Raw genomic sequence first — 25,275 nt, forward strand, 5'->3', positions numbered from 1 at the left:
AAAACAGACGACGCGAATTCAATTTTCAAATCCAACAGGTTTGTGTTTGAATTCCCGTAGAGAGTTTAAGACGTTCATTCTTCATTTCTGATGAGCATTTATACAGTTTATATAGTGTAAAATAAAAGATGGCTGAAAGAATCAGAAGATGCCTGATTTCTTTTGTACAGTTGGATTTGGCCTAAATGATTTTGCTGTCTTGGAACTTGAGGCACTACCTACTGTGACTGTTAAAAAAACGCTGACTGGGAAAGTGTTTTTCCAGAGCGATTGTAACGCAGCTTCGCTTCTAGCCCTAAAAACCGTTGAAAGGATTTTTGTTAATGTCATTCATGATGAAGTAGAGCCCAATCTTATAAATGATCTTGATGACTGGCTTACAAACAAGCTATGCAGTAAAAGTAGCTCTCTTGATGACTCGCTGCTTACATGGAAAGAATTTGCCAAGAAAACTAGCGATGATCCAGTAAAGTTCAGAATCAATGCTAGACTTTCAGGGATCTTTCGCAAGTCATCTCTCTTCCAACGTGTATCTTCACTGGCAGGCAGCATTTTCCAGCAAAATTCCAGCTTAGTTAAAGACCTTCACAAACCAGATTTGGAGGTTTTTCTTCATCTCAACAACAATTTTTTTACAGTGGGACTACAGTTAACAAAGAAGCCATTATCTGACAGATGCTACCTGGATCATATTGCAGTTAGATCCACCGTATGTGTTGCTATGTGCATGGCAGTTGGTCTTTCCAGTGATGATGTGCTCTTAGATCCTATGTGTGGAGCTGCAACAATTTTGGTTGAAGCCGTGAAGCAGTTTGACTGTAAAGCTGCAGTAGGTGTCGATTGTGACCTTTTGCAGCTCAAACTTGCACAAGCCAATTTAAATACCAGCCTCTCGTATCCTCGGATTGAATTGGTTTGTGGAGATTCTCGTATCATTTTTTTTAAACAACAGCAGTTTGACGTAGTGCTTTGTGACGTTCCCTTCGGTCGAAAGTTTGGTGTTCCCACGGAAATTCATCGACTCCTAACAAGCATTGTGAACACCATTGACGCTGTTTTAAAACCAAAAGGAAGAATTGGAATCTTGATTAGTGAAAAGTTGCGACAGTCACTCATCGATCTTTGCCCGCCCTGCTGGTCCCTAGTAAAACAGCATCCATTGCGCCTTGGCACGTTACCGGCTTACATCGTGACTTGGCAAAAATAATTAACTGTGTATCTTGCAAACATGGAGCATTCAAGCGAACATCAAGGTGAACTTTCTCTCATTGAAATGATGGAGAATTTAAAAGTACCTGGTGGACGAAGAACGCCGGATCGATCTGCCCCATCCATCCATTCATCCCCTGCCAGTATAGCGATCGCGTTGAATGAAGAACAGCATCGACGTCAGGTAATTATTAATTCGCACATGAGTGTCGCAGACTTACATGCCTCTTTTGTTCAATTTCTGAAACAGGAGTGCGAGAAAGTTATACAGCAGCTGCAAACCCATATATCTTCCCTACAACAAGAACATGCTGTGGCAAAGGCAGCCCTACAGCGTAAGGATTCCTTACTCATGCAAGCCCAGCAACAGTGGAAAACTGTCGAAAGTGATTGGAACCAAAGGCTCAGTTTAGCCAACGAAGAAAAAGATCGGCTCACTACGGTAATATTTCACGTTTTAGTACTAACCCCCTTGATCATGTTTTGGAACACAATCGAATGTTGAAATTAGACGGTGGCGCGATTGGAAGGGCAAGTACAAATTTCCATTGCCGAAGCTCGAAAGAAAACCATGGAATTGCAAGCTGTCGTGCGCCAAAATGACGAAGTCCTTCGCGATCTTCGAGAGGAAAACGCAAATTTAAAAGAGAAACATGATCAAAGCCAATATCAACTAAAAGAAGTAAAGAAATGCTCTCTCCCTCTCTCTCTCTCCACATGTGTAACTGATCTCTTCATTAACGATTTAATGGTATTCGTTGTTGCCTTAGATAACGATACAATTAGAAGACAGCAAGAAGGAGGTCAAACAAAATGAGAACAAAATTGATGACTTGAAACGGGAGAATCACCGGATAAAGAGTCAAATCGAAGATTTAAAAAGGGAAAAGGTAAGCGTGGGGAGAGCGTGATAAAGCCTTTTAAGGTGGTTGCACTGCATACAGCTGCCTTAATGGCTATGGCAGTCAGATTTGTTCATGTCAACGGACCAAGATTAACCCGACTGACAGTAGCTGGTTATGTTTGGGTAACTTGAGGCGATATCCGTATCTGTGGATTGTGAGAAATAATGGCTCGCGTCACGTACACAGCTTTCATTTCCTTGCCCTTTCTTATCTTTTCATCATTCCCCCTTTTTTTTTCTTTTTTAATTGGAATGTAGTCAATTCATTTTTGGCAAGAAATAATTTTATAGGATAAGATTTTTTCTCAAAGAGCACAAGCTTCTAACACACGTTGAATCTATGTACCTCTATTAGGAGAGATCGGTTGTGGAACTTGAATTACTGCAACAGCGGTTTGAAGCCAGCCAAGAGCAGCACGAAAACTATAGCCAAGTTCGTATCAAAGAGGCTACCAAGAACGCCGAGGAGGAAGCAAATCGACGCTTCCAGATTTGGCAGAGTGAGGTGGAATCAAAAATGAGTCATTTGATCAACACATTGGAGCACCAATTGGGTATTCTGAAAGCCAAGTAAGTTTTCATATTGAACTAGAGTTACATTACTTTCCAGCCGAGACTAACCGACAATGAATGAAACAGGAGCTTGGAGGAATCGCAAGCCAAAGAAGCGCGTCATCAAGAAGAAATGAAGGCGATGAGCGCGCAGTGCTCGACGCTGCTGCAACAAGTTAAATGCCAGAAAAAAGAGCACGATGAGCTTACGCGGAAAATGAGGCAATTGGCCGAAGCGCAGTGGAACACGGTGAACAAGATAACACCTTCTTCGGGTATAGTAATTGAGAGCCACCATCATCTAAAAAAAAAAAAATGAGCCTTTGACTTTAAAACTTTCTCTTGTGACTGCTTTCAGGAGGCCGACAAACAGCTCCGTCGATTGCTGCTAGCGAAATTTCGGACGCCACCTTGCTAACTAGCGATAACACGAATACCAACGTGCTAGTTATCCAGGACGAGTTTCGCAAGTACGTCAGTCAGGTGAGCGAGAGTGAAAAAAATAAAAAGCTGTCCAAATTCCACCCTTTTTTTTTCTGTTGTTGTTGTTGTTGTTGCAAGGAACCGGTTTGTAGTATGGCTATTGTGTTGTCCAGCATAATTTCTGTATTTATTAGTTTTTTAATTTTTTTAAATTGTATTCACTTGTTCTCTTCGTGACAATGCAGAGACATGGCGCCCAGCCTTCCTCAAAAGATTCGAAGGAGCGGAGTGAGCCCACGTCAAGGAGGACTAAGTGATACGTAGCCGTCTGGATACTGGAAATGATTTGCACATCTTCAACCTCCCAAATTGGAAAAAGTAAATGTTTCTGTATATTTATAAGTGCCAGACTTACACATGAGAAGGACACGTGAAAGGAGAGAGGGGCTTGTTGCTAAACTTTTCTGTTGGGCACACATGTAGTTACTCTTCGTTACACAACGGAACACCAAATGAATTGGGGGGAAAAACGATATAACACATTCTATAAAGAGACAGTTCATTTTGGCGATGATCGTGTTGTTCGGTTTATTAAAAAAAACATGTAGTGGTAGATTCAGAAGGATGGATTGTTACGTGAGAGAATTGCAGCTTTGTATGAGCTCGCGCGCTACTTGGCACTACAAAAATCGACTTAAAAAAACGAGACATTTTTGAAAGATTCAGAGATTTAAAAAAAAATGAATTTCGGTGTACTTAGAATGTGATATTTAATCAGTGGTTCGACGTTTGATAATTTTGGAGGTGAATTAAAATTTGTTGGAAACTAAATTCTACAAAAAAAAAAGGAAAGTAAAACACAAAAAAAAACAACAACCTAGGAATGACTAGTTCTAGGATGGACATATGAGTCGATACACGCAATGCACCCAACGAAACGAAGCCTTAGCAAAAAGCTTGAGTATTGATACACAATGGGGGGTGGGGAGACTATGCCGATGTAGTTTTAAAAAATTAAAAAAAACGTATTTTAAACATAGGGACGAATCCTTCTCATTTTTTTTGTTTTTGTTTTTGTTTTTCTCAATTTGTAGTCTGTTACCATTCGATGTTGGGGCGGGTCTGAATTGGTGGGCACCAACGTTTGGTTTCTCATTGTGAAACATAGAAAACATTTCACAACTACATACATTTTTTTAGATATTTGCATGGGATCTCGTTATTCGAGAATAAATTCCATATTGGGACACAACAACATTAATCACACTTCCCTGGGTAAAGAATAAGAAAGTCAATATTTCCCTCGGTCTTTCTCCCCCAAGATACAAGTGAAAACGTAAAAATTCGCAAAAAAATAAATGTATGAACAATGTCGTTTTATTATATATAATATGTTTCTTTTCTATATTCCTTTTTCCTTTTTTTTTTTTTTTTTTTTTTGTTCGATTTTTGTGTCTCTTTTCTATCTAGATGGACGAAGACGGAGATAAATTGGTCATTGAATTGGAAAGCGAACACGGACAGCACGCACTGAAATGGGGGACACTGCAGAAGACGGAGAAACAGCATAAACACGATTTCATCGTTTTTCATCATTTTTTCTTGAATGATTATTAATTCTTATTATTATTATTATTATTATTATTATTATTTTTTTTTTTCGTCTCATGGAAGAAACAAAACACAAGAGATATTAGATATAAATTGTTTCCCCGTTAGAGTAGAATGCCGAAATTTCGCATGCAAAAACACAATTACAGAAAATCATAATAGGAAGGTTATACCAGAACTTGAAAGAAAAAAAAGTCATCTTCGTTTATCGCCTACGGATCACAGTCGAAAAGAGATGTTTCGATGATCGATGTCAAACACAGCGTTGAAACATACAAACACCATGTGGCCAAGTGATTGCTTTGATGCTGCTGCCGGATCTTTTGAGTTCCATTTGCCTTCCGGTTGGTATACCTCCTTCACTTGTATCGAATCAAAGTTAAATTTTCCATCAATCATCATTTTGTTGTTTTTGTTTTTATTGCGCGATGCAGGCAGTGCGAGTCGTAAACAGTGAGAGGGAGACATTGACGGACAACATGGGCGGATTGCCAAATCATCGAAAGGAATGAGACGGTGGGGGCAAGGCAGGTCGATAGTTTCCCTGACTCTCACCGTTTACTCTTTGCGACACCTGCTGACATTTTGGTATGCGTCTGCTGATGCTTGGCCAGGTGAGCCTTTTGTCGGAAATTTTTGCCGCACAGGGGACACGAAAACGGTTTCTCGCCCGTGTGCGTTCGTATGTGCACGTTGACCGAGTATTTGTCTTTGAAACCCTTGGTGCAAATGCTGCAGTAGTGGAGCAGCCGCTCTCGCCGAGTGCCCGTCTCCACCCCGACGGCCTCCCCCGGTTCCAGCAACCGGCTGGAATCCTCGTCGTTGGACAACTGTGTTGCCAATTCGGCCAATTTCCTCTTTTTCGAGCCGCGCTTCTTACGCGTCTTGACGACCGGCTGCGCACCTGCCACCCTGACGGTGACTGTCGCCGTCGGCGAATTACCGGCCATGATGGACGGCGCGCCCGTCGAGGTCGCCGCCGATGTTGTAAAGTCACCGGTTGCATCGGGCGCGGTCGTTGCACAAATGTTCTTCAAAGATTCGGCCACTTCCTTTTCGAAGGTCTTCAATTTGTCCAAATCTTCAATGTTGCACATGAGAAGGTCCTCGATTGTAGTCATGCAATTCTCTTCCGCCACCGGGTGGCTGCCGTTTGCCGTCCGATCCGACCCGTCGTACTGGTACTCGCCCGTGAAAATGTTACCTATCGTCATCATAGTGGGGCCCGTCTCTTTGATGGACGTTGAGCCGGCGACTTCGTGTCGGTTGTCGTACAGGACGTTGGCACGAACCGGCGAAGTTCTAGAACTGGCGTCACTCATCGGACTGGACGCCGCGTTGCTGTCCACCAAACAGTGGTGTCTCTGTTGCTGAGGACTGGAACAATCACCGTACGTGTGAGTGCCGGACAAGGCGTTGCTGAGAGGCGTCAACGGAGGCGTCGCCGGATCGGCCGAATGAACGGAACAATTGTCCACTTTGGCCGATTTGAAACTATGGACAGGCGTAGACAGCGCTTTGCGCAGCTCCGGGTGCGCTGACGGCTTACTCGATGGATAAGCCGACGCCGGGCTGGTGGCAGTGACGGTGGCCGTCACCGGTACCACCGCCACCGCCACTTGTTTCCCTTGTAAAGCGCTGCGCAATAGCGAATCGCCGCTGAAATTGGTGCTGCCCAGTGGCTTCAGAGTCGATACCGGTGGCAGGGGCGATAGCGTGGCCAGCGTCGGCATCGTGGCGAATTCCAGAGTGAATTTGACGTCGGTGGCGGTAAGAAACGGATCGTTGCGAAAGAGCTGACCGCTCGAATTGCCTTCGTTCTCGTCGTGCAAACCGGTGCTGGCCTTGACGACCATTGGAGAATCGCCGTACTGGTCAGAGCCGTAATGGTCCCCATTGTTGCTGAGCGTGTCGTGCGGCCCGAAGAGAAAGCTACCGGTGTGAATGTGGCCGCCAGATGACATGCCATCCGCCGAGCTGGGCAAACCAACAATTTGCAGCAGAGCATCTAAATCCATCGGCTCCACGTTCACATTCGAAGATTGTCCCTTGTTGTTATGCTCTTGTTCGCCGTTCGACGTCCAAGACAAGTAATTGCTCGTCTGTTCTTGCTGCTGCTGCTGCATGTCTTGTGGTTGATGCTGATGATGTTGCTGATGTTGTTTGGGTTCAACCGTCGAATCAGCTTCCATGGACGAAGCACATTGCGGTTGGTGGTACTCTTGGCCAGATGCGCTTCCGCTATTGCCACCAGTTTTGTTCCAGCCGTTGTTGTCTAAATCGTCACAGAAGACGTCGTCTGTGCGGCCGCCACTAGTGCTACTGCTACCACTACTACTGTTACCTTCGACGCTGTTAGCGCTGCTGCCGAAGCCTTCGTCCGGGCTGGGCGTGCCGGCTAACCATTCAAAATGCATGCCGCCAGAGTGGTGGTTGTGGTGGTGGTGGTGGTGCTGCTGTTGTTGTTGTTGTTGTTGCTGCTGTTGATGGTGATGATGGTGACTGCTGAGTTGCTGTTTACCACCGCCACCGTCGCTGCCACTCGCACTATTCTGCTGTTGATGGTGTCCAGCCGCCGTGCCCACTGACGACTCCTCTTCAACGGGGAACAAATGTAAGCCGAGATCCCTCAGGCGGAAGGCGGCCGGCGTGTCCGGACAGACGAAATCAAACAAGTCTGTTTTGGACAGGTCGTCCATTCGCAACGCCCCGGCTAAATCCATCGTAAAGATCGGCAGGATAAGTACCAGGCCTGTGCGCAAACCGGTTTTCTCGCTAAATATCGGTAGGGTATTCTCCTGGCTCCTCTTGCTGAAGTCTGTGGACGAGGCCAAGCCAATTTCACCTGCCGATTAACATATCCAACCTGATATACAAGCAAGAGAGAGAGAGAGAGAAATTTAAACAAAAATAAGACACAAAAGAGAAAGTTATCACAATTGCCCTAATATAACAGTATGCACGCACCGACTGAAGACCTGCAATCACCCAAAAAGCAACTAACAACACATAACCAGTAGAATCCTGCCCACCCTGCAGCATTATTCTCAGCCATTCGAACACCATGAAAGGCAAGAACACAAACACACACACACACACAAAAAAACAAAAAAAATAATTAAATTAAATAAGGGCTGTTAAAGAAGGCGACAGGTTTTTATTATTATTATTTCCAACTCAGGTGTCAAAGTACTTTCGGTGTACGTGTTTCACGAAAAGAAGAAAAAAAAAGTAGGGGAACTTGGTGCTTGTCCATTAAGGTAACACGTCTAACGATGTGGATTGGTTTCTCGCCGATGGAAGTTTAGAAAATCAAGAGAGAAATACACAAAGGGGGGGTGGCAAAAGAAAAGTAAGACATTACGAAGAATTGGAAACAAAACAAAAAACATACACGTCTACCTGTGCATGTGTGTGTGTGGTCTGGGTGGGAATCGGAACGCAAGTGTCCAATTAGAACGAAAGTAGCTGTACACAGGTGTACGAATTTTCAAAGTGACATGATGATTTTATTGAAACGCTGCGCACAAAAGCATACGACCACAACCCAATGCAGGCGGCGAGGATATATCAAATGTAAAAAGAAACGCTGCATTTTTTTTTTCGTGAAAAGACTACCGGCCATGTTTAAATCAGCCGATGCCAAGAGCTTTTTTTTTTTCTTTTCTAAAATAAAAATAAGGCAGCAGTGAATTTATATTTGTTAGAATAGAAGAATAAAAAAGTCGGCCGAATAGCGCTTTTGAAACCGATCACGAACAAGACCGAGTGACATGACTCGGCTCGTTTACGTTAGTTATACCCAACGTAAAAATAAAAAAACAAAAAACGGAACGGTAAAATACGACTGGGGCGGCAAAAAAAAAAAAAAAATGAAATTCGAAAAAACTTTCACGCGTGACTTCACGCGGTTTTCTTTCGTTATTATTATCGGCTCTCAGTAGGGAAACGATTGCGATCTCTCGGCGACGCCTCTGGCCTTCCTTCCTATAATTAGAGCATCACGCAACTCTTTCCCGGATTTGCCAGCAAACCGTCTGTACCCTATACGGTCCATATCAAAAGGCTTTTAGATTGGACGATAAGCATCGCGTTGTCTGATAACCCGATCACGGAGTTGACCGATTCTCTTCCTTCTCAGATTCTTATTTTTTTAATATTTTTTTTCCCACCCATTTTTGATCGAATGCTTAGGTAATAGGCAGCACTATAGCGTCTGACCTCGATCGGGATCGTCCTCAGCAAAAGGCGGGACTGCGGGGGCAAGAGGAAATCAGCACAAGTAGATGCCAACTTTCTTCTTGATCAATTTTTCTTTGCCCTTCTTCTCTACGTCTGACGATGAGTTGCTCCATAGACATTGGCCGCCTCTATTTTTTATGTGTTTTTTCCCATTTAATTTTATTCATCATCTTGCGCGGCCGGAGATAAAAACAAGAAATGGTGACATAAGGACAGCTTTCAAACCAAAATTAATTTCAAATTCGTAAGGCAGCTGCAGTTTTTGCTTTTAATCCGAATCACTTCCCTTTCCTCGAAATCATTCGGAAACCGGCCTTTTATCAGATCTATCGTATAAGGAGATGCGATCAAAAAGGGATGGCAAACAAGTCTTGTTTTGTGAACTAATGGAACGAATGCAAATTAAACTTTACGGCCAATTCTTTCTTTCTTTTTTCTTTTTTGGATTTATCCTGTCGACCTCCTTTTCGAGGCGCTGATGTAATTGACTATAAAAAGCAAGGCATAGAAAACAAAAATGCAGTTTTAATGGGTCTGTGTGGGTAAATATAAATATTCCACTCGCAAAACGATAATAACGAAAGGGAAAACCGCCATTTTCAAATTGTTTTTTGTTTTTTTTTCAAGTAGTTATTATCATTTTTTTTGTTTTAATTTATTATAATTATTATTTTATAGTATTTCTCTGTGTGTGTGTGTGTGTAGTGAATATTTTCTTTACGGGTCAATGGAAAGTCTCTTTGTGGCATATCTTCCCACGGCGATCCTCTGTACGAAAATTACGTATGGTTGTTATTTTGGACAGGTGAAAAGCGACTCGCCTTTGATTAAGGCAAGCTTTCGTGATTGATTGCAGCGACTCTCTTTTATTCTCTGTAGACAAAAAACACGCCAGACATTTTTCAGAATTGTGTTTCCTTTTTCTTGGTACTTTTGCCAATTTCTAAATAAATATTCCAAAAAACAAAACAAAAACGCGTGAAACCCGCATTTAGAGTTTGACGCCGATGATTCCAGGTTAACTTTGACAGTTGAATTTGTTAGCATTAATTTCTTCTAGTCGAATTGTTCGTTTTCTAAATCAGATTTTTTTTTTACGACATGCTGACGTCACCGTCTTGCCGTTGGGCAAATAGCTGAATATTGTTGTGACTTTACATGTTATATTATTAAAAAAACAAAACAAAAACGGCGGCTGAGTGAATAAAGAAAACAACCAAAGGCAAAAAAAAAAACAAGAAAATGTGAAGATGGAACAAGAACAGAGCAGAACCAGAAAAACAGAAAGCATTTCTCTATATAGCCACTCGTTTTGGTCTTGCCTGCCACACAATAGACATTTTGTCTTCCATTCTCCAGCAGAGTTCATTAAAGATTCTGCCTGTTTCAGGTTTAACACAAGCGTTTATAATAGGTGCCGACCCGAACAGAGCCGAGGCTCTTCTTTTCGGAATAAAAAATAAGGAATGGATTCAGCATTTTGGTTTTGGTTATTTTTTGTGCTTTCAAAGTGACCCCGTTTTTTTTGATTTTTCGTTTCTTTTTTCGTGATTATATTTAATATAGGCGAATAAATACGTTTCAACTGGCAAGTGCAAGACACGACTGAGCCTCTCCTAAATTCGATCAGCATCTGATTATCAACATAACGGTGAAACGGGCCGATATCCATCACATTTTTACGTGCGCTTTTATTTTCCAACGTCGCGCCGCCAGCGCTTTCCCTCCATTTTCTTCCCCTCTTGCCATGCATATAAAAAAAGAGCAAAAACAAACGAAACAAAAAAACAAAATAGCCAAATAAACAAAAAACAAAAAAAATTTGCTTTTCGATAACAATTTGATTTGGGAGAATGAGAGAGCCGTCGTGACTTTAGAGACCCAAATCAAAGTTCAGTTATCTTTCTGTCTATTCGAATCGGCGTAGCAACTCGGAGACGGAGAGCCGCAGACAAGCGAATAGATCAGGAAAATGATTAAACAAACTAGTCGATTCGTTTCGATCAGAGACCAACACGTTGTCTCTTGTGCATTTGAGAGTCACCTACTTTACGAAGAGTTGTGATTCGATCGGATCGAGGGCAGCATTTGAATGGCAAGGAAATCAATACCTAAAAAATACAAGTCACAACCTGTTTCTTCGATAAAAATGGTCAGTTATTCACTTGGGCGGTCTGCCGATGGGAAAGTGCAACGCGTCATGCCAAGACTTGCAAGCGGCAGAGAGAATCCCGCGTGCCACTAGCCGCTTCATTGCAAGTGTTGCTTCAGACGGAGCACCAAAGGGCACGGTAGAAAGACAATCAAAGATGAACATCAAACACTCTACTTTTTCCAAATTTTTTCTTTGTTCGTGACTCTATATCGTTCACACTTTCAAAATTGCCCCCCCACCCAAAAAAAAAATGATGAAATGATTATGAAATCCGAACTTGACGATGGATTAACGTTATGTAAATTGTCCAGTTTACCTAGGACCCAACTGTTTAACTTGTCTACCCCGCTGAGTTTCGAATTTTTTATTATTAAATCTAAATTGGGGCACGTATAGCAAAGACAACGTTACATACATATATATCTCTACACCGGTGACTGCAACGTACGAACAGTGCGTGAAATTTTCCAAAGGTGGGGGAAAAGCCCGCATCATAAACAAAACGGCGCATACAGAATATAATCGAGGTGAAAGCTGGTCGAGACGAGTTTTTTCTTTATAACTTCTTTTGGTGGTTCTCGTTTCCATCTTTTCGTGTCTTTTTTTTGTGTGTGGACGTCGTCACCCGTCGTCCGAGATGAAATAAGTGCACGACACAGTGCAATTATATGCTCTTTTAATACATACACCGAGTCAAGGTGAGTTTCTTTTTTTCTTGGTTCATGTAACGCGTTGCTTTGTATTCCATTTTGGCCATGTAAATGTGGCCCACCCCATTTCGCTCCGGCATACTTAAACAAATTCGTGTGTATAGTGGCGTGGTTGTGTTTTGTTGCCGAGCCAGCAGTGATGTAAGGCACGAGATTGGCTTCGTACAGCAGACATGCATACGCATCGTCATTTTCACCATCGCTCATCTTTCGCTTATGCAACCATTTTTGGCGTATTCGTGTGCTGCGTTTGGAGAAAACCGAGTGTCCCAGAAGGATCAATCTCGTGAAGAAAAAAATTCAAATCTAAATAAATAAAATATTCGTTTGGTTGTATAACAACTGACAGCAAGCCGCACCGTAGCAGTAAGAGAAAGAGAATCCCCTCCAAAAAAAATAAGCGATGGGAGTTGCGTAGAGTAAGAGTGAAAATGGGAGGAATAAAAGGGGGGGAATTTTTATTTTTTTTACACGCACGCAACCCGAACCTGCAGTCAGAGACATGGACGTTGTTCCTCTTAAAAATTTTTTTTCCTTTTTTTGCATGAAAATTTGGATAAAAAAAAAAGAAAAATGGAAGAATATGCTAAAAGAATGCACTGGCGTAAGACCAAGTCGGTCAGAAGAACGTTGGCGGGTACTCTCAAGAAAGAGCTACTCTCTGTCTGTTATCATGGAACGTGAATCATTCGTGCCGGGGAGGAGTTAGTGCATCAACCGCCAACATTTTTACGGTCTGACGGACGTTGACTGAAATGCCGTAATCGCCTCTCGTCGTCAACCGCTTTTCCCTTAACAATTTCCTTCGTCTCAATTTGTTGTTGTTGCCGGATCAACCAGAGCGAAATTGCCTACAGCTATGCGTGTAGTCGGAAACAAATAAATAAATAAAATACGAAAGAAGGTTGGGAAAAAAAATAAAAAAAAAAAAAAGACTGGCGCAAATACATCACGATATCACTTTGAGTCGACGTGAAATAGAAAGCGTCGTTGCTTTTGGGTTGTTTTTTTCTTTCTTATTTCAAAAACCAGCGCGCGCAAAATGACGCCAGAGGCGCATTTGTGCGGGAAGTGCAGCCAATGCACTATAGATTCGTTCGTCTAGATTAAAAAAAAAACAAAACACATCACATAAAATAATATGTAGAGTCAAGGATATGTTGAAACACTCCCATTGAAATATCTTCCCGCAGCTCGTGTGCCTTTTGACAGTATATGGGCGCCAACTTCGAAATGATTGGCCGAGAACGAAAACATGTCGATAAAAGCTGCTATTATTCTTAGAAACGAATTGAAAGACAGATTTTTATCAGCCACATTGTCAAGCGATACCTACCACGAATCGATAAGAGGTAAAAAAATAAATAAAAGAACGGGAAAATGCGAAAGGACAGGGACGTGATACTGACGAAGACGGAGTAGTTTATATCTGACCGCTTCTTTAACAAAAAAAAAAGGGAAATTCAATAGAGTAGCCATTGTTGGCCGGTGTTATGTGCCTCGGCACTTCCAAGAAACCAGAGAACTTTTGGCATTGCTGCAGACTGGCTCAGTTTCTGCTGTGTGTGTGTGTGACGAAATAGGCAAGAAGAAACCAGCGCTTTCGTGAGGCAGAACAAACGAGGACAGCTGACTCGCATATACATTCGGATCCATCATTCACGAAATGTCTGCGGCCGTGTTATTGAGGTAAGAAAACAGCAAGAAAAAACAAAACAAAAAACAAACACAAAGATATTGAAGACGTGCGGTACAAACTGTGAAATGTTCATTAGCGATTTAGCCATTGGGTCCTTCCTTTTCCAACCGGCAGGTGGGCGTGAAGAAAGTACCATGTTTTTGTTTTTTTAAATCGTGAGCGGAACGACGAGTGTCTCTTACCTCAACTTCACCTGGTTTTTCCCCCCCTTTGGTGGATCCCCTCCTGCGATTTATTGCAGGAAAAAGAAAAACAAAATGATTTCCCGTTTCGCTACAAATATACAATGTGTGCGACTGCCTTTTGATTGAAACGACCCCCTGCTTTGCTATATGGCCCGTTCACGCTTGTTGCAACAAAAAGGTCTTTTGAAAATCGTCAGAACGGATCGAAAGGAAATCCCCTAATCATGTGGGGAAATGTGAATCAGCTTTTGTTATTTTCACGTAGGGGGCGGTGTTTGGACCAACTTTCTTTCAGACGACCTATGGCCGTTTGCGAACGGTGACCCGTGTCTGCTACAACTTCCGTAAATCTCAGGCACCTATAGAATTTTGACTTGGCCATACTTTTTCATTGTCCAAGCCTCTGCCCGTCCTGATCGTTTCCATTCACGTTACATTCAAATAACCTGCCGTTCCATGGGCATTTTCGAGCCTACATACATTTGAATTCCCAAAAGGAAAAGGGACGGACGAGGAAGGCGAAAGAAGTAAACATAAAAATAAATAAAAAAAGATGAAAAACTAGGTTACGATATCACGAAAATGTCGGGAATCGTGCACCAGTCGAACGGCTCCCCCCACCGCGGGCTCATCGCTAAATATAACGGGAAAGAAAAATAACAACACGTAAATAACCAAAGAGAAAAGCCTTTTCACTTTCCGAGGTAGCTATTTCACCGTTATGCAACACACCTTCTCAAGCACACAATTTTTAACTTGTTTCCATTCTCTCTGTGTCTGTCTCTCGTTTATTTCCTGTCTTCTTTCCATATACAGTATCATGTACATGTTAAGGCTACATGTGCAGAGTTGAGACGCGCGTTTCGTGAATAGCCGCAGGTTAATTCTACAGTGTTTTTGTGTGTGTGTGTGTGTGTGTGTGGCTTTTGTGCAATTAGTAGTTATGCTTGTCGCAATATCTTCCATTTTTGTTCTTCCTCCCCCTGTTTGCCCTTGTTTTGTGTGCGTCTAAATGACGCTTCACTTGCTTGGGCGTTCCCGCGTTTTTTTACAGCACTCGACATGTAAAACATTCGAACATCTGTGCCGTGTAAAGATGAAAAATGAACGAAAAAAAAACACGTACGTCAAAAATGAACGTGCAGACTGTCGCCGGCAAGACCCAGATGACAACACCTTCTTGCGTGTACAACTCGTTTGACGGCAATTCGGAAACGCTGCCTTTTTCGCCGATGGTGTAATCACTCTTCGTTTCTTCCTTCTTTCTTTCTTTTCTTTTTTTAATGTCTTTCTGTAATTCGTATTCGTTGGTTGGCTGTTTTAGTGTTTCGTTTCTATAAACCTTTAACGTTTTTTTCCTTTTTGTTTTTTGATTATTCGCTTACTTCACTGATTAACTGCAGAGCTAAATGATAACACAAAGAGCTGCGTCTGGCCAGTAACCGATTTGGCTTGACTTCTTGGAATTGAAATGAAACAAATGCTGTACCAAAAAGCTATAAGCTGTACAGGAGCAGGTTCTCCCCCTAACTTGACCCAATTAAAACGGGAGCCCAAAAAAAAAGAAGGGCGTGGTCCACCTCTTTAATATTAGAATGCGATACCTGTCTGCTTGCACTGTTGCACACCAATCGATGACGAGAGCAAACCCTCCAGGAGATCGCGATCCAAACAGGCAGCCCAAATTCAACAAAGCAGTTCAGACAACAACGAAAGAAAAGAAGAAGAAGAAAAAAATAATAATTCAAAATGGGAATGGATTAACATGATAGAACTGCAATACCCAGTCTCCTCAATTCATAACGTATAAAAAAATAAATAAATAAAATAACTGCACGATTCTGTTGAAGGAGTGGGGGGGTGTTTTAAAATGAGAAAATATCAAACACCGAAACAAATGAGAATGCGAAAAGGGAGTTACAAAGAATCTTTGATAATAATAAAAACAAAAAGAGATGGAGAAAACCGAACAGAAAAGCAAAAAAACTGGCAAAGAAAAGCCAAAAAGCAAAAACAATGTTACAAATATCGCGGCGAGATTTCACCGAACGCGGAGCTGACCACACCCAAAAATCAAAACAAAAAAGGAAAAAAAGAAAAAGAAAACAAAAAAATGTATAGATATATCCAAGTTGGTTCAGATTATAACGAATGAGGTCTCGAAAAGAATGTTGCGTCACCCGATGGGCTGATGACTTGTCGATGTCGGACCACAGCCAACAGCAGACAAATAAATGATTACACCTTAAAGCTTCTCTCTTTTTTCATGAAATGAAATTGGTGACCACATAAACACCCGGCAATTGCCCCACGTTCCCTTTCCTCGATGTTCTAGATCACGCCGACAATAGCGACGCAACCGTGAACCATTGCCGTTTCAACGTTGAACAGCGTCGGCGTTATTCGAAATCGGCCCTTCAATGGCTCAAATCAAGAGGCGCAACAATGGCGGAATTTCCCCGACATTTATGCCACATCATTTTCTCTTGCCAGTGGCAAGTGTCTCCCAGCAGAAAAATCAAAATAAAACATCCAAAAATAATTGAAGAAAATCAAATAAATAGGACGAAGGAAACAAAAAAACAGCTGATATACCGACAGCACGACGGCTCGTACAGGCGATTCAATTGAAAAATCAAAATTCTTTATTGCCGAAAAATTGTGCATCCATTCGTCTGATGACGAAGTCGATCGTTTCTCAACATCACGTCCCTTTTTTCCTTTTAATTTTCTTTCTCAAAATTCTTTTCCAACAACAGCGAAAACAACAACACAGCGAAATAAGAGACAAGAAACAAACGGCAGACGGCAAGAGAAAGTTGCGTGAAAATACCTATTGGCTGATGATGTTCTTTTTTTTTTTTAATGTTGTCGTGCAGGTTCTCCTCGTTCCTATTGGTCTATCCCCACTCCCCCTACGAAAAAAATCAGAATACATTTTCCTTTTTTTTATTTTTCTTTGTGCATCTTCTATACACAATCCCCCCCCATCGAGATGCACCCACTGCGGCCGTGAGTTGCCTAAAGTGTCGTCGTTGTCGCAGCTGGATCTTTCACACACTCATCTCACGCATCAGTCTATCCAGTTAGGTGTGTACTCTCTCTTTTATTTCTCCCTATGATTTTATTATTTTTTGGATTATAATTTTTTTTTAAATAAAAATCGTTTCTCTTTTGCAAACGATTGTCTTGTCGCCCACCTTTTAGAGACACACGTTTGGGGCCGTCTTCAACGTCTTTCTCGTGTCCGTCACAGACAGTTTGGAGTCGCGGCATCTTGGGGGCCAATTGAATAACCGGTGAATATTAAAACGAACTACGTGACACGAGTGACTTTTTGTATTTTGTTTTGTTTAAAAATCGCTTGACAATCTTTGGCATTGGTTATTGTTTGCGACAGACACCCATAAACGGGCAGCTGGGATTGGCCCGGCATTTTAAGGAAGCGGATCCACCCGAAACTGCCGCAATCTGTTAACGTATTGGGTATACATGTTAATGAAGACGTGTGTCACTGTTCGACGTATCTCTTAAGGACGAAAACGCAACAGCCAGTGTTTATCACTTGTCGTCCGTAAAATGCCAACCCAACTGTGCGCTCCATAACTCAAAGTCTCCAAGAAAAACAAATCCCAAAAAAAGGGGGAACATTTATATTTGTGTTTTGTTTTTCGCTGGAAAACTCGTTAACAACATATTTTCCGCCAAGAACATAACACCGCCATAGCAGCGCTCTTATTCGATCTACTCGAGGGACGAAACTAACAAGAAATCAATGGTGAAAAGAGGGGAGAGCACTGGAACACGGACGGCTTACGTCTCTATTTATTTATAGCTTTGCATAAATGGCAAGCGGGGAGGGTCGTATTTAGGTCAGTGGGGTCGGCCAGGTATTTATCCGTCAGTCAACAGCAAACCAGAAGCCAAAGGGGTTAAAAAAAAATCATAATAATCAATTCAGCAGATCCTCTTCCTGTTTTTGTCACACACAAGTTTTAAAAGGAAAGTGGGATAGGCGAAATGAGAGTCAAACTGTGGGGAGAAGACGAGAAGCGTCCGTCACGCTGAAGATTAACGTGTCGCCTGCAGGTGAAAATAAAGATGGAAATAGAAAAAAAAAAAAACACTTGCAAAATCGCCTCTTTTTGTTGTTGGCCCAGTCTCCTGCTGCTTAGCGACAATAAAAGATGGCACAGACGACGACAGTCAAGAAACTGCATATTCATTATGTGTTTATTTTCCATTCAATTTAGCGTTGCTTTCTGTGAGTGGTCATTTCTACTTCTGTTGGTCCGTTGGGCTGCTGCCAATCAAAGTAATTGAAGGAATGCTCATTCTCAACCTGACTGTCTAGCCTACATACATTAAACGTTTGTTAGTCGGTTCATTCCTCCCGGTCTGCGGCTTTTTAGGGGAGAGTTTAAATTTTTTTACTTTTTGTGATGTAAGAATTTAAAAAAGGAAAAAAAAAAAGTAATAATTTAAATTGCATAATCATGGTTCCCTATAAGGTAAAAGGGAAAATCCCGGATTGTTCGGATTCAAAGGGAAACCAAAAATTCACATCCACCAGAATCGTGTTACGTTCTTTATCACGTTGCATCTTTTGTGTTGCCAACGTGCATATCAGCATGACACCGTTTTCACAAAGATTATTATCTTTTTTTTTTCCCGTTTTCTTTAACTGATTTTTTTTTTTTTTTACTTTGGACGTTCATAACGTCCGTTTTAGGAAGTTTCTTATATATCCGTCTTTTTTACTATGCATCGCTAAACGGCCCTGAAAAAAAAACAAACAAAACCTTTGACCGAGCGTTCAGCTTCTCGGTTAAACGTTCAAAAATGTTCAACGTTCATCTTATTTTTTGACTTTGAAAAGAAAAGAAAAAAATGTTCACTGATTTTCGAATTTGAGCGGAACGGAAGTAGCGGAGTGCAGAGAGCGTGATTACATCCCGGATGAATGCGAAGAGAAAGAACAATGACAAGTCGGCCGGAAGTTGGTCAGAGACCGTTTGAACGTTTGCCTTTTTTTCGACCACGAAAACAACAACAACAACAACAACCAAAAATGAATGAATGAACGAGTATATAGGTCCGTCTACAACATACCGTCCGTGCGCTCCCGCTGGTCCCTCAATGAGGTTGTTCCGCTCCAACTTGTTTTTTCTTTGCGGTCTCGTTTTTTTCTTTTCTCTTGTGTATTGTTCGAGGCTGGTAACTATTTGTTTATTCGGCCCCCCTTTTTTTTTCTTGATTTCTTACATTTCTTTTTGTTTTTTGCACGGCTCGTTTGTCAAGGCCGCCATCAGACCGCCGTACATGTCAACCAGATTTTGGTTGTTGTTGCTATTGCTGCTTTATTCATAACAAACTGCTTTGATTATATAGCTCTTGCTACATCACTGTCAACTGGCTCCCCTTTCTCCATCATTGTCTAGCTGAAGAAAACATTCGCTTGTTCTTTTATTTGTTCGTAATTACAGTTGAAGGAGAAAACGGCTGTCCTTCTCTGGGTACCAGCACACACACTCGTTGCGTAACAATACACCGTACATCTGAAAAGGGGTCCACCATGTCGTCTGGTTCCGAGAAAAATAATCCGCCCACACGCGCATTTATTTCGTTCTGACGCCGTCGATAGCACCGCCCGTTTTTGTATTTTTTTTTATTCCCCCAGTCGTGAATTTGTTTTTTTTTTGTTTAAGTTTTTGCATTTGATTTTCATCGGACACGAACCCCCCGGCACGACAACCCGATCCATCAAGTCTCGACTTGTTCAATTTTTTTTTAAATAGATGGAACAGAGTTGTTTTCACTGGCAGAGACCAAGGGCTGACCGAGTCACGATCACGCGCAGCTTAGCGCAGATTGGCACGATGGCAAACGAACGGGAGGAAGGGAATGAACCAATAGCTGCAAGGCCTACATTTTTGCTTTTGCTTTTGTTTTCTGTTTTGATTTTCACGGAGCTTTCCTTCGTTTTTTTTCTTTTCCAATATGCGCAACAAGAGCTGCGCATGCGCAACTTGTTAGACACGCATTTCTATATCGCTTCTTTTTTAAAATAAAAGATTCGTTTGATTTTTGGGCAGATGGGCAAACTGATGGCGTAGGAGGACCGGCTTTCCATCTTCACTTTGAATTTTAAAAAATAACAAAATGGGGTCGATGACTATTGTGATCTTTCAAAGCCATTACAGGGACGTCTGTATATTTTCGTTTCTTTTTTTTGTGGAGGGGTTTGGAAGAATAATTAAGGTCGGCGACGCAAAAAATCAAAACAAGTTGGTAGAGTTAGGGATAGACCCATCATCATTAAAAGCGAATTTCTCATTTGCGCACCTTGACAAGGTCTCTGTTTCCATCTGCTGTCTCTCTCTCTTTCAATGTGTGTGTGTGTATTCACTGTCTTTGACGAAGACTCTCTCTTTTGCTAGAAGGGCTTTTCTCTTCCAAAGGGGGTGGGACAGAAGGGGCTTGCTCGGAGCTTCTGGCGGATTGCGTTGCCATTTATTCTTTCGAACACTGAAAGAAACACCCCCCCGAAAAAAAAGCGAAATAAATTCGCATTTTCAAAATGCAATCCATCACGATTTTGCATGACAATTTCGGCCATGAACGTGTCGGCTGCGTATTTCAGTGATATGCAAATCACACGGATAGTGTACGCAGAATTCGACAGAAAAACAGCGTCGCATTTAGTTTCGACCCGTCGATTGAAATTCAAAGAAAAAAAATTTGGATTTCCGATGAATTGGGGCGGCATCAACGGTAGTACAGACATTTCCTGGACATTGATTGCGAGACATTGCATTCAATTTTAGAAAATGATGATGACACTCTTATATCAAGATGAGCGCCGCTGCTTCTGAACAGCAACAAACCGGTGCCACCATTTCTCCCGGATGCCCCCCTTTTCTTCTTCTTCTTATTGTTTCAACCCTCTGTACGTTTTGTAATTTGTATATACAACATAAAACATGGCACATGCACGACCATATATAACGGTATAAAGCCGGGGGGGTTGTTGAAAAACAAAACCCAAGATTGTCTCCTTCTTCTTCGGAAGAATATACCAACCGCGAGAGGGTAGGTGTGCGTATATAAAAAGAGAGAACACCATTCCAACAGACCTACTTCCAGAGGGTGACCCACATAAGACCCCCCCTCTTCAAACATCGGCGAGCAGAGAAACACAACTTGCTGCTGTTGCCGCCTCCGCATCAGGTAGACCGGAATCTATAAATAAAACACGGTCCATCACTATCCACCTGCCGTTTCCTTTAACCTCCCCTACCCACTGTCTCTCTATTTTCTGTTTTCCATCCGGCTTTGATGGCACACTCGAAGGGGGTTTAGATGGCGTCCTTAAAAAATGAAGGGGGGGTCTTCTTCGTCCCTCGTCTAAACTCAAAATGAAAGAGATTTTCAAATTCCGTTTCAGTGAACGTCAAGCAGCTCGTCGCAAAAAGGAAATGCAACCCCCCCCCCCTCAAGAAAATGTGTGTCTTATTTAAATTGAAAAGAACCGCGTTCAAACTATAAAAAAACAACATGGACACGCCCTAACGGGGCAAACAGAGAGCGTCTTTGAATAGGGAATCGCTGATGTTTCTGAAAATAGAACAGTGCGGTTTTTTTTCGGCTTCACCCGCAGGCGCGGAATGAACACAAGAAAAAAACGACCGCATCTATTGGCACGTTTCTTTTTGGCCATCACCTGTAATTGATGACGTGCCGAAGCGTCTAATTACCCGAGTTGTGTTATAACAACGAAGCAAAAAAAAAAAAAAACTACAAGAGAAACCGTTTTCCCTTTCTAGTTCATTCGGTTCTACCCCCAAGGAAAAGCAGAAAACAAAAAAACATAAAAGGGAGGAAGGAAAATGAAGAAGATTTCCAAGTACAAAACCGCAAGAAGAAGAAGAAAAGGTACAAAAAAAAAAGAGAGTTTACCTAACGCTGAAAGTGTTATGTGTATAATGGCAATTTTCAGCCAAAACTTGCAACGATTTGCCGTTAGCCCCAGCGATGCTTCACTACACCTCCCCCGAAAACTGTCCTGGTTTCCTCCTCCATTGTGTTGTTATTCGCTTCTCTTTTTCAATTTGTTTGCTGATGTCTCGATGGCAAAAAAAAAACGAGTGCGCTATTCCACCGAAATAGAAAACAACAGCCCGTTGAAAGACAAATCAATGGACTGATGTTGTAGAAATCGAGCGGGACAACAGACCTGCATGTGGAAAACCGCGGAAAGCAAAAGTTGGCCATTGGCGGACAAGAAGGAAAATTCCCCTTTTTATTATCATGATTTTGTTTTGGATTCTTTTCACCCGCGCTAAATTCAAACTGTCTTTTGATCAGCCTGGCCGGCGGAACGGCGTTGACCTCAATATGCGTGCGTCCGTGACGCCCCCCAACCGTAATGAAAATGGACAATAAAACGATGTCAACATGCAGCGGTTGGTTATGTTGACTCTCTCTCTCCTTCTCTTTCCTTTGCCTCGGCTCACTCTCGCCATACGACCGCTGCATCTATAAATCGTCTAGTGTAATCTGTTCATAGTCGTCATCGACTGTCTGACGGCCCAAGCGTCTTACATATGCTTGTACGACAACCATGCCCTAAATGACAAGTCCACGTTTCTCGATGGCTCATGTGAGATTTCCGAGAAACAGCTGCGTTTTCAGTTTGCTATGATTTTCTTTTGTTTTTGTTTTTCTTTTCAAAAAAAAAAAAACGAAAGAGAAACGCGCCATTAGAGCGCCGTGCTGATGGCTAGCGCACTAAAGACAAAACAAAAGGGAAAAGCATCTATAAAAAACTTTTAAAAAAAGGGTATAGAGAGACATTCCGATTGGTTTTCTGATACTTAAAAAAGAAGCCAAAGAAGCAAATAAAAAGCCCCCCCCCCCTTCCCTGAAAAAAAAAAAACTGCGCAACTCGTGTGATAGAGTTGCACGCGCGACACTGACGACAACCGGTTGCGTGTCTATCAGCGTTGACCCACATTTGTTTGAACGTTGAAAAAAAACTACGCGCTGCGCTTGTTTTTTGGTTTAAATGGCCAAAAACGATCATTTCGTATTGGGAGAAAACAGAAAAGAAAAGAAAACAATTCAACGCGTTGTCTGCCAATCGAACCAATTAGATAGAGGAGCTAGGACGCAAGTCAATCAAGGCCGAAAACCCAACCCCAAAAAAGGGGTGTTGATTGAAATCGCTACCGGAACTGTCGTGCCGTATGGACAACACGGACGCTGTACGTGATCTATCGTTAAGGCTCCACTTCCAATAGAAAGAGGGAAGCCAGTCAGCTGATACAGTCAAAAGGCCAAACAATTGTTACCAAGAACATACAAACACGTATACGTAGACTACACAAACACTAACTCATAATACCCAGCCCGAAAAAAAATGAATCTCCGTTTTCTCTATTTTAACCCCCCTTTAAAAAAAAATGATTTGTGCGGGTTTTTTTTTTTTTGAATTTTTTTTTCTCGGAACTCTCACGTTCAAAATGATCACCGTGCGGCTCATAAATGACGTCACTTTTTTTTTTCACCGCGAAGCGAGAAAGCTACCTCAGTCGTTTCGCAAGGTCGATGATAATAATGCCTTTTTTTTTCTTTTTCTCCGCTCATGCTGCGCGTTAGCGAAGCTTCACTTGATATAGGATTGTATATACTCTAATAATAATAACTTTGCGCAATTATGTCTGTGTGGGTGCGAGTGCGCAAAAGCCCCTGCGTGTATAGAGTCTCTCTCGATTGCCTTCCTTCCCATCATCAGCGCAAAAAAGAAAAGAAAAGAAGAAAAAGAGGCAACTTTCTCTCTCGATTGCGTCGACCCAGTCTACTACGGTAGACACCACATCTCATTTCAGACATTTTAATACATCATTTTTTGCCTGGTAGTTAAGTCCGTAGAAGAACACCTTCTTATTACATGCACACACACATAAACATACATAAGAGCTAATAGTGAAAAAAAATTAAATCAAAACTTACCACTTGGCGGGTTAAAAATGGGCCGGGCGTGATGGGCTTGCCGCAGATTCTGGCCGTCGCTTTTCAGTTTGTCCGTGTGTCGGTCTACGGCAACTCTCGGAAGAAAAAAGGCCACGTCGTTGTACCCGACGCGTCCGGCAAATGATAATTATCCTTGGATAGGCCCAAATGCTATTCGATTGTCTGAATGGCCAACGTTTGATTAATTTTGCTGCCCACTTGTTTTGATCGAACGCGGCTTGTGCGTGCGTTCCAGTCACTCGGCCAAAAGCAAACGCCAGTCACTCTCAATCAAAACGACACGTGTTTCAAGTGGCTAATGAACAAACACTATCAAACTGGCCCCAGAAAAAAACTGATGAGATCGCACCAAATTTTGAACAAAACGTGAACACTTTTCCTGTTTTTCTTTTGCCCCCCTCAATTTCCTTTTCAATCGAACGCATTGAACATCGTCGACAACGTGAGACACTGGACCAGACTGAAGAGGAATGTTGAAAAAAAACAAAACAAAAACTAAATGCGCAAAAAAAAACTGAGAGCGACACAGAACGTGGTGTCCGATCCGCCAGGTAGACAGGGACCAACTGAACGGAAACAAGTGGAAGCGAGCCAGGTAGACGCACTACTACCTTACTAAAGGCTCGCGCCCCCAGGTGTGTGTACACAGTAACCTGGTTCCCCAGTCTTTTTTCTCAACTGCCAACACTCCCCGCTCGCCCACCTTTTTATTTTTTTTTTATCCCGACACAACAAAAAATGAAGAAGAAGAAGAAAACAACAAACGGCTTCTCTTTTTTGGGGGGCTCTTTCTTTCTTGTCCAGGTGAAAACGATTGGGCCCGTAGTGTTTGTACATATACAGTTATATACACGTATATATATACGCAAGCCTTCGCGTCTATATAGACGTGATTCGATGCTCTTTTCTTTTGCAGTCGTGTGCTGGAGACCGGTCTGACGAGTCTCCTTTTTCGAAAAAGAAAAAGGAATTGAAGAATTTTGTCTTCAATTGTTTCGTATATTTTGCATATATACACGACGTTTCATTCCCGTTGCTTCTGATGTGTTGTTATTGTTTTTGTTTCAAAGAACTTGTTAAAATTATTCCATTAAATTTAATTTCTAGCAGGAGGTCTGGGTTGGAAACAAAAACGAATGTCCTTGTGAATTAGAACATTTTTGAAGGGGAAGGATTGAAAACAAAATTGGGAAAAAACCCCCCCAAATATAAAACATTGAAGAAAAGCCGGTCGTTACTCATACCGTTAATGGAACGCGTGGACATTTTTTTTTTTGTTAATTTTTTTTTTTTTTGGTTATTCATCGTTTATGCAAGGCTAAAGAATCAGATGATGTATCCTAATAATACAAAAAGAAAAAAAAAAGAGGAAGAGGAAGAGAAAAAGGGAATTCGACCTGTGGTTGCGTCACATTTCGCTCTAAGCGGTAGGTCGCAGAAAAGAAAAAAGAAAAGGAGGTAATAAAAGAAGATGAGAAACGTGTTTTTCGTTTTGGTCTTTGAGCAATAAAAAAAAAAAGGACAGGTGACAAAAAGAAAAAGAAAAAAAA

General features: G+C 41.9%; 2 protein-coding genes across 2 annotated transcripts; one reads left to right on the plus strand and one right to left on the minus strand.

Moving 5' to 3' along the window:
* Positions 1–3: 3 nt before the first annotated feature.
* Positions 4–3,612, plus strand: LOC116932181 (cingulin). The gene is made up of 9 exons (XM_032939978.2): positions 4–1,098; positions 1,243–1,393; positions 1,460–1,651; positions 1,721–1,891; positions 1,980–2,099; positions 2,469–2,683; positions 2,753–2,940; positions 3,024–3,148; positions 3,334–3,612. Exons 1-9 carry the CDS (start codon positions 149–151, stop codon positions 3,403–3,405), a joined length of 2,184 nt encoding a protein of 727 aa, XP_032795869.2. The 5' UTR covers positions 4–148; the 3' UTR covers positions 3,406–3,612.
* Positions 3,458–24,320, minus strand: LOC116932148 (putative GPI-anchored protein pfl2). The gene is made up of 2 exons (XM_032939917.2): positions 23,705–24,320; positions 3,458–7,565 (listed from the first exon to the last, which is right to left on the minus strand). The coding sequence occupies exon 2, from the start codon at positions 7,420–7,422 to the stop codon at positions 5,251–5,253; it is 2,172 nt and encodes a 723-aa protein (XP_032795808.2). The 5' UTR covers positions 7,423–7,565; positions 23,705–24,320; the 3' UTR covers positions 3,458–5,250.
* Positions 24,321–25,275: the final 955 nt, after the last annotated feature.

Source organism: Daphnia magna, linkage group LG10 (genome assembly GCF_020631705.1).
Source record: "Daphnia magna isolate NIES linkage group LG10, ASM2063170v1.1, whole genome shotgun sequence".
NCBI lineage: Eukaryota > Metazoa > Arthropoda > Branchiopoda > Diplostraca > Daphniidae > Daphnia > Daphnia magna.

Excerpts from the sequence above, each read along its gene's own strand:
- LOC116932181 (XM_032939978.2), top strand. The coding sequence starts at position 149 with ATGCCTGATTTCTTTTGTACAGTTGGATTTGGCCTAAATGATTTTGCT. Across the intron at positions 1,394-1,459 it reads AAGAACAGCATCGACGTCAG|GAGTGCGAGAAAGTTATACA; the intron begins GTAATTATTAAT and ends TTTCTGAAACAG. Across the intron at positions 2,684-2,752 it reads TTGGGTATTCTGAAAGCCAA|GAGCTTGGAGGAATCGCAAG; the intron begins GTAAGTTTTCAT and ends TGAATGAAACAG.
- LOC116932148 (XM_032939917.2), bottom strand. The coding sequence starts at position 7,422 with ATGGATTTAGCCGGGGCGTTGCGAATGGACGACCTGTCCAAAACAGAC.